General features: G+C 31.9%; 2 protein-coding genes across 2 annotated transcripts; one reads left to right on the top strand and one right to left on the bottom strand.

Annotated features, from left to right (window-relative positions):
- Positions 1-349: 349 nt before the first annotated feature.
- LOC114192665 (protein WVD2-like 2) lies at positions 350-4,308 on the top strand. Its single transcript, XM_028082440.2, has 7 exons — positions 350-583; positions 1,789-2,263; positions 2,805-2,890; positions 3,105-3,195; positions 3,285-3,356; positions 3,565-3,675; positions 3,799-4,308. The coding sequence occupies exons 2-7, from the start codon at positions 1,793-1,795 to the stop codon at positions 4,096-4,098; spliced, it is 1,131 nt and encodes a 376-aa protein (XP_027938241.1). The 5' UTR covers positions 350-583; positions 1,789-1,792; the 3' UTR covers positions 4,099-4,308.
- Positions 4,309-5,275: 967 nt separating this feature from the next.
- On the bottom strand, positions 5,276-6,200 carry LOC114189802 (uncharacterized). The gene is made up of 2 exons (XM_028078500.2): positions 6,008-6,200; positions 5,276-5,912 (listed from the first exon to the last, which is right to left on the bottom strand). Exons 1-2 carry the CDS (start codon positions 6,077-6,079, stop codon positions 5,436-5,438), a joined length of 549 nt encoding a protein of 182 aa, XP_027934301.1. The 5' UTR covers positions 6,080-6,200; the 3' UTR covers positions 5,276-5,435.
- Positions 6,201-12,175: the final 5,975 nt, after the last annotated feature.

The raw sequence follows: 12,175 nt of genomic DNA, 5'->3' as shown, positions 1-12,175 counted from the left end.
GATGTCGATGCAATATCAAAATTTGAATACCGTGTAATTATTTTTTGTGTAGAAAAATTAGGAAAAAGTTGTGTATTATTTTGGTGGAGATATTGGTCTACTAGGCTATAATTGTTTCGCTATATTTAGGCATATCTATAAGACCAAAGCACATACCTTATCTGTTGGATGACTACTATCATTCGTCTTCTCTTCCTTTTACTCTACATTTTAATTTTTATTTGACTTTAACCTCACTCTCAGTTAACGCCGTTAAATGTTCCGACAACCTACGGGGAAAAGTGTCTCGGTGAAAAATCGCCGTTAAAAACCAGAAAAGACCATCTATAAATAATGTTAAACCAAGGAAGGAACATAAACGCAAACAGGAGGAGAGCGAGAATAAAAAAGAGAAAGGAGGTTTTTGATAAAGCAAAAGAATATTATTGAAACATAAATTTTGGACTTTCTTTGTATTTGGCACCCACCCACAACGAAATAAAACAAAACAAGCACACAACCAGAGACACACACGCAAAAGAGAGAGGAAAGAAGGAAGAAAGAGAGGAAGAAGAAGGAGATCTTGTGAGATCAGGCCACAACTGTAAGCTACATTTCTCTCATTCTTTGCTCACTCTGTTCCCGTTCTGCCTTTGCTTTTCTTTTGCTTTACAATGTGGGTGTCGATCTCTGTTGCACCTAACTCTGCTTCGCGCTACAGTGGAGAGATTTATCTGCCATTTCCACTCTCTTCTGCTTCTTTCTGTGATTTGTGATGTGGGCTTCTCCTTTCTTTGATCTTTCTTCTGATTCGTTCATTTTCATACTCGCCAGTGCTGGCTAGCTCCTCAGAACCTCATCTTCTTTCGCCGCTAACTGTGAGCCTTCTCCTTTTCAAAATGGGGTTGTGAATATTGGGTCAAAAGTGGAATTCGATTTCCTTTTTACTTTTCCGTGTTTTTGTTTGTTTATTTTAAGGGTTGTCATTTCTTCGGTTGATTTCTTCACTTGCCGGGTTTATGTAATTTCTTTTCTTTTCAAAAGCTTTAATTTTCCGTTTTCTCTACTGACTAACAAACATGTTACTGGTGAATGTAGTTGTTGGAATTGGTCCTTTTGCGTCTCCGTTTCTCTGTTCTTCCTGACAAAGGGAAACGTTGTTTTTTTTTATTTTTCATTCTCTTTATTACTCTACTGTGTAAATATATATTTCTTTACCTTTCATTTAAAGATCATATTGGAGTAGATTTCTAATTTTCATTTTGCCTTCTAATGTGCAATTTTAGTTTGCACTTCTGAAAAAATATGCAGTTATGCCAGACCTTGAAATGTCTGCTCTTGCAGTTTTCTCTCGTTCTACGTCAAAGCGCGTTGAAGACGAGAAGTTTTTTTCCTTTCTAAAATGGGAAATAATTAGCTCAGAATCCGGAGGTTACAGGGCAGTTGATGAAAATTTCAAAATTACTAATTCCAGTGAATATATTCATATGAACAACATTTTCTTTTTGAACTAGATGCTCTCCTGGATCTGTTTATAACCCATTCGGAAGAAGTAGCTTCCTTTTACTATTTCTTTAATCTCTATAAGGATATTTAACTAATCCCATAATCTTTTACCTTCATTTACAGGACAGTGTTCTAAACTGACCTTAAACATATGAAGTGACTTTTTTGTTTGGTTTATGGGGTGGCGTAACTCTGTTTTAGTTGTGTAGTATTTCTTCAATTTTTAATGCTGATAAATGAAATTTCTACATTTAATCTTTGTCATAGTCTTGTGTCACTCATCCTGTAAATTAAATCCTGCAGCACCATGGGGAGAGAAGTGACAGGAATGCAAGTTGTGGACAAGAAGCCAAATGGTGTACTACCAGCTTCCTATGGTAGTTCTAACGATAATGTGTGCATTTCTCCTAAAATAGCAGCAGTTAAGGCTCAAGCAAAGGACCATGAGGTAAAGGAATGTACCAAAGGTGATTCTTTTGTGGAGAAAAGCCATGAGAAGAAGGATGTTTTGAGTGCCAAAACAACGAACTGTAATACTGACTTGCCGGAGGAGGAGATTGAGAGTTCTGAAGTGCTCAAAATTGGTGACAGTATTAAGTTTAGCTCGCCTGCTGGAAAAGAGCATACTGGTCACTTTGTTACACATCCAACTGATCTGGTTACTGAAAAGCATGAATCTCACACACAGATTGTTGATACTGAAGCTGATGCAAATGGTCTGAATCTGTCATCAAACACTAACAACATGCACTCACCTATCTCATCAAAGAATTCACAGGTAATTGATTGTCCTGCTTGTTGTTATGCCATCACATGTTGATGTTGAAGCATGAGCCACTTTAATCCATACGTAATCATATAACGTAGCCCAGGATGTGTAATAAACCTGGTGAATGTTATGCATATATGTTATTAATAGGTTGTTTGCAGTTTTACTTAGAATTACAGAACAAGGATCTTTCATTTTGTTTTTGGACATGCTTGTTTGTGCGAGATATGTTTCTTTGACAGAGGTTTAATTTCTCAACCCTCTGCAATTCAAACAAGAAAGCTTGCCAAAGAAATCTTTTTAAATCTCGAAATGAAGATAAAGATAGTTTATGGTATTAATAATTTGAGACATACATATGTTCGATCTTGGGAAGCTCAAAATACCATAGCAAAGAAATACACGAATGGTTTATTTTGTAAGCATTGCTAATTTGTTAAGGTTTTCTGTTAATAGACTTCCTGTTTATATATTTTGACGTTTGCCGGGATGCTTTGCAACGTTTTGTTTTTCTGTTTGAGTCACTAACAAAATAGTCCCATTTTTTCAGCCAAACTCACCTTTTTCATCAAGCAAGCCTTTGCAACATGATAAGAAGAACTATGACGATGAAGATAATTGGTCTATTGCTTCCTCGTATCCTCTAAACATAGATATTTTGATGATTTATTGTTAACAGAGCAACTTTTACCTACAGTAGATGAATCTTTTGGCATGTGACACTTCATACTTGTACAGACTAAAACATTTATAACATTATCAATTTCAGTGAGATTTTTTTTCTTATTTTGAAACCATCCAAACAATACGGCTGTTACTTTATCAAATGTTCCTTGACCGCAAATACTAGTGCTATGTCTATGCGCACAGCCAGATCTAAGGTGACTCTTGGTTCAGCCCCTACGTTCAGATGCTCCGAACGTGCAGAGAAACGGAGGGAGGTATTGATCGACCGACAAGTTGACTCTTGTATATAATTTAAAACAGAGGATTGTTCCATGTTGATATTATTATTATTTTATGTATCCAGTTTTATCTGAAGTTGGAAGAGAAACATCGAGCTCTTCGAGAAGAGAAAAACCAGTATGAGGCAAGGATAAAGGTACTGTCTTTATCTTGTAGTTGCATTACACACAATGTTATTTAAAAGTTCATATCTTTCTGTTTCCTCTTCGAACTACAAACACCACCCACTCATCCATTTTACCAAAGCCTGTTTTACTTGTTTTATGTATCCTCCCATGTCATCTTTTGCTCATTGAATCGATACAAGAACTTGTCATTGTTTATTTAATAATTAATAATGATAGGAAGAGCAAGAAGCAGCCATCAAGCAGTTGAGAAAGAACTTGGTAATCAAAGCAAATCCAGTACCAAGCTTTTACTATGAAGGGCCTCCTCCTAAGACTGAACTAAAGAAGGTACTTTGGCCTCTTTCTATCAATATTATAAACTACCATAAGAATTTCTGAACTAAAGGTTCTTTCAATTTGGAGCCTTTTGTTGAAAAATATATGAATTGGGTTTGGTTTGGTGAGTGACAGCTGCCACTGACTCGACCGAAGTCACCAAAACTAAGTCGGAGAAGGAGCTTTGGGGATACTGTGAACTCATCTCCAGAAGCTTGTAGTCGAGCGCGTCACAGCACAGGAGGTGGAGGTCACATCAAGAGTGGTTCCAATGCCCCTTTCCCTCACAAAAACAACATTCGACGCAATAGCAACAGCAGCAACAACAACGGCGTTTGCAAACCGAAAGAACGATCGAAAGTGGATAAGGAAACAAAAACGGCTCCTCCCAATATTACAGACCGTGCAAATGCAGACATTTCAGTTCAATCATGACTGCTGAGACCGGAAGAGGCTTCATCATTTTCTTTTCACCCGGACTGACTCTTGTGACTTGCGGTGTATATGTTTTGTAACTTATATTGCTACACCTTATTATGTCTTCTTATATAATGATGAGAGTTATTGATGTAATATGTTTTTACCAATGTATGAATTTTCCCCAGAGACTAGTCCAGGCGTTTTAAATATAATTACCTTTCTCAAGGACTAGCGTCAGGGGTGCCTGAGTGTTACACGCTTGCATCTATTACACGGTTTCATATTTTTATTTCTTCTTGTAAATGTGTTGTACGCTGTTAGTTTTTAATTTTGCGAACAGAGGCTAGGATTCCGAAGAAAAAAATGATTGAATTTAGGTAAGTATTACTATTCGAAGTTATTAAGGAGAATATCACTAAAAGAATCAGGATGTACTTCTGGCACATTATCTCCCACACCGGATAAGACTATGCACTAGAGGTTGGACGCCATGAATAATAAGGCCAATCTTTTTCTAAATGTCCAAATTTAGGCTTTCATAACACTACTACATAGAATAGTAATATTCAAATTAGAAATAAGCATCAGATGATAAAAAAAATAGTTAAAATAGGTTATATATAAAATAATAGTAACAAATAATTTTAAAGAAAGCATTTTATTTTACTAACTCAAAATGAACTTCAAACGTATCTTGAAATAGTAATATATTAAGAATTTTAGAAATTAAACTGATATTTCTTTATAAAATAACATTTGATTTCAAAACTGATAAAATAAACAGGCTAACCCACTCAACCTTTGTCAAACCGAGTCATCTCAGCCTCTCAACTGAAACCTCCAAAGCTCATACATCTTTCAAGAGATTACTTTCTGTAATAAAATTATAATTTTGTACCCTACCATAATCAATCCTAAACAAAGTTAATATCATTACGATAAAGAATAGAGGTAAATTAAAGAGTCTTCAAATTATTCCTTCTATTCATGATCCACGGTATTCCTCAGTTTCATGTGACACAAAAGAAGACAAATTGAAAGAATTCTTTCAATTAACAGACAATTTCTTAGAAATTCAGAGACATTTTCTTATCAGCACAGAAGTCTCACATTGAAATGCTGTAAGGGACACCTATAATGATCAAGAACAAGAAAACCGCAATCCAATTGATCATAGAAGTAAACCAAAAAATGAATAATGAAGAACTGTATTCAATGCAAACGAGAACTCTTTCTAACAAGAAATTTACATCAAATACTCTCTTTCTAACAATATATCCACCTATACTAAGATCGCACCAGAAATAGATAACACTGTAACATCAAACCAAAACCCAACCGACTCCACTTGTTCACTTCTTGGCCTTCTTGGCAGGAGATTTCACGCTCTTGGGTTTCTTAACCACACTCTTGGGCTTTTTCACCGCCTTTACCGGAGTCTTCTTGGCAGGCTTGGCAACAACTTTCTTGGCAGGCTTGGCCTTGGGCTTGGCGGCAGCCACAGCAGTCTTAGACTTGGGCTTGGCGGCAGGCTTCTTCTTAGCAGCAGTAGAAGCAGCCTTGGTGGTGGTCTTGGTAACGGACTTGGGCTTTTTAGGAGCAGCAACAGCAGCCTTGGCAGGGGCAGCGGCAGGTTTAGTGGGTGCAAGTTTGAAAGAGTTTTTAACCTTGACAAGTTTGCCAGCAGCAACAGACTTCTTAAGTTGAATGAGCACAAGTTTCTTGTAGGTTGGTGGCAACTCCTTGTGCTTCCCTTCGATGAACTTCGTTATCGCATATTGGCTTGAACCAGTTCTCTCCTTCAGACTCGTAATTGCCTCAGCTATCATCTACAACACACAAATATTCATAAATAAACAAACTAAAATAGAACAAAAGATTATTATTAATCGATAATTGAATTGAAGAAGTCATCGAAAAGTACCACGGCGAAGGTAGGGTGAGAGAACGGCTTCTTTGCGGCCGCCGCTGTTTTCTTGACCTTAGCGGTAGACATGGCTGAACTGATGCTGAAAGGAACGAGAATTAACGGTTGTGACAAAAGAGATAACAACTAGATGCTCAGAGAGAAGAATTTGGATGATAGAAAATTGTGGTGGAGAGAGTTTATATAGAGTGCTCGGAGAGGAAAATTCGTAAACTCTGATTGGTTGAAAGGAGGTTCGCACGGATTCGCTATGTTTTGCTTTGTTTAAATCTCCGCCTTTGGATTCATTCCTATCTACGGTTATTAATTTAAGTCAGCGGAGACGCATGGATCCTGGCGCATTAACATTTTTCCATCTCTTGCCGGAACTTTTAGTTTTGGGGGATGGTGTGTTTTTTTGTGGTTTTCATTGCCAAATAACATGTGATTTTTTACACTGATTTTAATGACATTTTTTGTATCTTAGTTTTGCAACTATTATGTATTTGTGATTCTTAATTCAATTTCCATGTTGAAACCATTGTCATTGTTTTGCAAACGGTTTAATTATGCACATAATACATCTGTAAGATTCAACTAGAATGGTTGGGTGAAATACCTATCAAGGATTACAGTGGGCTAGAGAGAGTAGAGATAATATCAACAAGTCTTGTGTAAAACATACTTGGTTTTTTCTTTTTTATATTTTCGAGCATGTACTGATATCAGTAGATATTTTTTATACTTTGGTTTCAAAAATTTAATAAAATATTAAAAAAAACTAAATTATAAACTTAAGTAAAAATTTGATTATATTCAAATGTAATAAAACTACATGATAAAATATTAATATAAATAAATTTAGTTTATGAAAAATAAATTACAATGTAAAATACAAGTTTTAAAAAGTCATCTCATAATCTATCACTACCTAAAAAAAATAAAAACAACTATGTATGATTTAATAAATTATTGTAAGACATTAGTGTTGAGCTCCAAAGTTGTTGAGGCATGTAAGACTCTTTATGAAGATTTAAAATATGACCCTTTGGTTGTGCTGAGCCATACATGAAGAAACATCCACTGCCAAAAAAGCATCAAGCTTCAATATTGCAGTTGAGTCTCCAGAGAAAATTCAATGAGAAGGAAAGTTTCATTACTGTAACACCAACCTGGAAGCTCCAACATGGAGGAAACCTACCTAGGTAGGAATTATCATGGCCAACCAACACTTTAAAAGTCTAAGCAACTCGGGTTATAGAAAAAATAAGAAATCATTCAAAGATACCAACTCAGGTTATAAGAAAAAGTTATCAAAATTTAATTGATATTGTATTATTTTTTTTAATTTTATTTGAGTAAGTTTAGCTTCCATGAAGAAAAATGTTAATTTGACACTCTTAATTAAAAAAAAAAATAAACACTCATTTTAATAATATACATAAAATATTTAAATTTAGATGTAAAATAAATATAACCAAAGTATTATTATTTTGAATTGTGAACACTCATTTTAATAATATAATAATATACATAAAATATTTAAATTTAGATGTCAAATAAATATAACCAAAGTATTATTATTTTGAATTGTGAAGCATGTTTTTTTTTATTCATGTAACATCCCATTTTAGTAGTATAAAATAATAAAATAAAAAAATTCAAAAAAATATTCAAAGGCAGATTAACAAAATAAAAAGTATATTAATACAACCCTTTAAGAGTTCAGACTATAAAAATATACTATTTATATAGCAACAACAAAAACTTTAAAGATAGTCATATATCAAACGTATTCACCACTCAAACCTTCGCCTCAATCTCACAACTCTAACTATGGACTTCTCATCCTTCAAAGGTACCTCTAAATCTGCATCTTCATCTGCTCTCACTATAATGGTGATCATCGCAAAAGAAGAACACAACACAAGACCACAAAATAAGAGGGTAAGCTAGTTTATAAAAGAGTTGGCACAAAACCATTTAAATCATATCAATTATAATTCATACATGGGCTACTACAATTAATTCACATAACTTGTACACAAACAGCTGATACTAAACCCGATTATCCAGATACATGCATTTAGAATCGGACTCACGTGAGACTTACACTCGTGGTGCCCTCTATTGCTCTACAAAGTCATTGTCAATGAGATTCATCCTATCACACAAACTTAATCCATGATCATCTGAGACCATTATCATTCCTTATACCAAGACATCCTTCTACTCTCACTACATGAACAATTCTACTCTATTTGAGTGTGAATGATCATTAGAGTTTCAAGTTTCAAGATGTCACTTTACTTAAATCCATAATTCAACAAATATATTAAATTAACACCACCTTAAAATCTCCTCATGAGGCCCATGAAATTAAGTTAAACATATACAATGCTTGTAGTGTGTTCATATATATATATATATATATATATATATATATATATATATATATATATATATATTCACAAACTCATTATCATCCCAACTTCACAACAATATTTTGACAATCATATATATCCTTAAACATATTTTCATATTCACATATTAATAATCTCATCTCAAATTTTAAATATCAAACAATCACATTTTCCAACAACATACCAAGTCAAGTCTAAAAAAGATACCACATCATTTATGCATAACTTAGTACATCATATTTTTAAAATTAACTTAGTTAATTCTGTAGCAATTCTCACTTGAGCTAGAAATTATCGTGTTTAAGCGATAGGGGTTCTCTCTTCAGTTAGAATTTTTCACTTAAGCGACATGGACTCTCATTAAAGCTAAAAATTCTCGCTTCAATTAAAACTCGAACATAGAGCAAAGTGAAATTATAACTATTTTCGCTTAAGCTAGATTTTTTTCGCTTGAGCAAGAAGGCTCTCGCTTAAGCTAAAATAGAAGATTTTCATCTGTTCTTAATATGCAAAAACCAGACCCAATAACCATTAACATTTCCCATGCGCTCATCAGTTCAACACATCAAAACACAACAATTTAAAGCAATTCAATCTACCAAATTATAACATGCAAGACAAATTTATTTCCATTAAAAGAAAATAGCTTCCCTCATCTCAAACGTAGACCAAAATTGAAACAACGAAGAACCCCCTGATTTTTGAGTTGCAAAACCCCAATCAACCTAAAGAAACCAAAACGAAAGAATTATAGAGAAACATGAGGCTCTAATCAGAACTCAAGCAAAGATAAACAACCCAAACATAACAAGGAGACAAAGGTTAGATTTTTTACTTACGCAAATGAAGAAATTGTTTAGGCATCTTCGAAGAGGTCCGAAGCATCTTAAATCTGGTCTCTGATTTCAAGAGAAGATGAGAATCATATGAGAAAAAAAGGAAGAATTACTAAAAGAAAATGTTTCATTAGTAACTCATTTTCGTGACCAACAGTTGTTAGTTAATATGGTGACCAATTTAGATACTAATTTAAAAAAAAAATTATTGGTTACTAAAATAATTACTATTATAAATAAAAAATTATAATTAGTCACTAAATTGGTCATTAATTAATTAGAGACCAATTTAGAAACTAAGTCATTTTGGTAACCAAAATCTAGGTAGCTAATTTTTAGTGATCAATTTCCTTTGGTAGTCAAAACTTTGGTAGCTAATTTTAAAGACCAATTTAGTGAATTATATTTATAGTGAATTTTTAGTATTATTTGTATTAAAATGGATATATTTTGAAGAAATAAATACAAAAACATCACAAAAGAGAGAATCCAGATTTCTAATTTGGTGATCTTGAAAACATGTAAACATATAAAAAGAAAATTGTACCAAGAACGCAGAGCATGAGAATTAGGATATCTTTATTAGGTGTGCCAAAACAGGCTAGCTAGACCCGTATGTGGCACGTAAAAAACGATCGGGTCAGGCTGGTCCGTTAAATAGAAACAGGCCAATAATCACAATCCATTATAGGACGAGCTAACTGGCCGGTCCAGGCTGGTCCGTCCACTTTTTTTTTCTTTTTTTTTAATTTTTTTAATTTTTTTAAATTTGTTTTCAAATTTCTCAATTTTTTTTTATTTTTTAAATTTATTTATATATACATATAAATTATTATTAAAGACATATTTAATCAAATAAAATATTTTGTAAACTTTTGAATTATTAGTTAATGTTTTTAATTAGATAAGTTAAAATAATTATTAAATTTACATATTAAATTATTCAATTATAACTAATAATTAAAACTTAATTTGTAGGTGTTATGATTTAAATTACAATACTATTATATATTTACACATTTTAAAAATATAATATAAAAAAATTAATCTTTTTAATTACATTTATTTTTATTTTTTTTAAAACGAGTCAAGACGGTTTGGTTCGTACTTTGGTCCGTCAAGTTGACGGGCTGGACGGAAGGACCATAACGTACTTACGGGTTACAATCTTCAACCTAACACATCCCTTTTAACACGGATTGCCTGGACCCAACCGGTTTTGTCACCCTTGTTTATCATGATCTTTGGGAAAAATAAAATAAAAAGAAAGCATTCACAACACACCGAGAGACTCGGGGTATCCTTATCTCTCTTCATTCATACAGCACATCAAATTAGGGATGGCAACGGAGCGGGGCGGGGACGGGTTTCGCTATCCCATACCCATCCCCACATAAAAAATTCATCCCCATCCCCATACCCAAACCCAACGGGTATCAAACTTTTTTCCCATCCCCATCCCCACCGGGTAACGGGTATAATCTCGTACCTATACCCGTACCCGTGTTCTAACTACTTCAATATTAATTTTTATAAAAGAAAAAAAATTACGGTAAAAAAAACATAATATTATGAAATATTCAATATTTGGAGGATTTTCTTCGATGCCAAATACCTTAAAATAAATTATAATTGTTTATATTTTATATTAGAATACCAAATAAAATTTCATGTGAACCAAAACATTTATTAAATTTGCAAACTACAACATTGATGAACTTAGTTGATAAAATTAAAAAATATTTCAAAAAAATATAAAAGAAAAACAAATATTCAAATTAAAATATATTTTAAATGTTTGTTTACTTCAATTTTTTAAATTCTAATGAATCTCTTTTTTATACACTAATAAAAGTTATAATATATCACTTGATCAAAATGACACAAAGAACAAATAATAAACATAATAATAAAAGGAAAACAAATATTCAAATTAAAATATATTTTAAATGTTTGTTTACTTCAATTTTTTAAATTATAATAAATCTCTTTTTTATACACTAATAAAAGTTATAATACATCACTTTATCAAAATGACACAAAGAACAAATAATAAACATAATAATAAAATTTTGACATAGATTTTGTATCTTTTGAACTTCAATATATGTTAGATAGTGAAAAAAAATATTAAATTACAATATGATTTTTATATTACATTAAATTTTTATATTGCAGTAAATAAAAGTTATTTATACAATTAAAGTGAAAAAAATTACAGTATGATTAATAGTGAGTTATAAAATAACAAATAATTATATAGAATATATCGAAATATTATTCTACATGATGAAAATAAACAATAAATAAAAATATTAAAAAACTAACAAATGTGTGTTTTAGAAATAATTTGAGAGACTATCGAAAGAAATCGCACAAAGGAAATCAAATGTATAATTAAGGTATGATAAAATGAAAAATACTTTAGAGAACTAATTATTAAATTACGTTTGAAGTGGTTAAAATTAAATAGAAATATCATTAGTGACCAAAAAATTTGTTAAATTACAAATAAATTAGTAATTAAATTGGTCACTAAATCAAGTATCGATTCGATCATTGAATCAGTCACTAATTTAGTCATTGATTCAAACAATAAATCAACTACTACCACCAATGACGAAAAATAGTGACTGATATGGGTTACTGACTAAATCAATCACCATTTCATGTTTTTCTTGTAGTGAATTATCATATACTATTCCTAAATATCATTATATATATATATATATATATATATATATAAAATTTTAACCACTTCAAACAGAATTTAAAGTGAAAAAATTACATTATGATTAATAATGAGTTATAAAATAAAAAATAATTAGATAGAATATATCGAAATGTTATTCTACATGATAAAAATAAAAAACAATAAATAAAAATATTAAAAAACTAACAAATGTGTGTTTTAGAAATAATTTGAG

Source organism: Vigna unguiculata, chromosome 7, assembly GCF_037176805.1.
Source record: "Vigna unguiculata cultivar grain cowpea cultivar isolate G323 ecotype 2 chromosome 7, ASM3717680v1, whole genome shotgun sequence".
Taxonomy (NCBI): Eukaryota; Viridiplantae; Streptophyta; class Magnoliopsida; order Fabales; family Fabaceae; genus Vigna; species Vigna unguiculata.
This window is presented reverse-complemented; position numbering and strand designations above follow the sequence as displayed.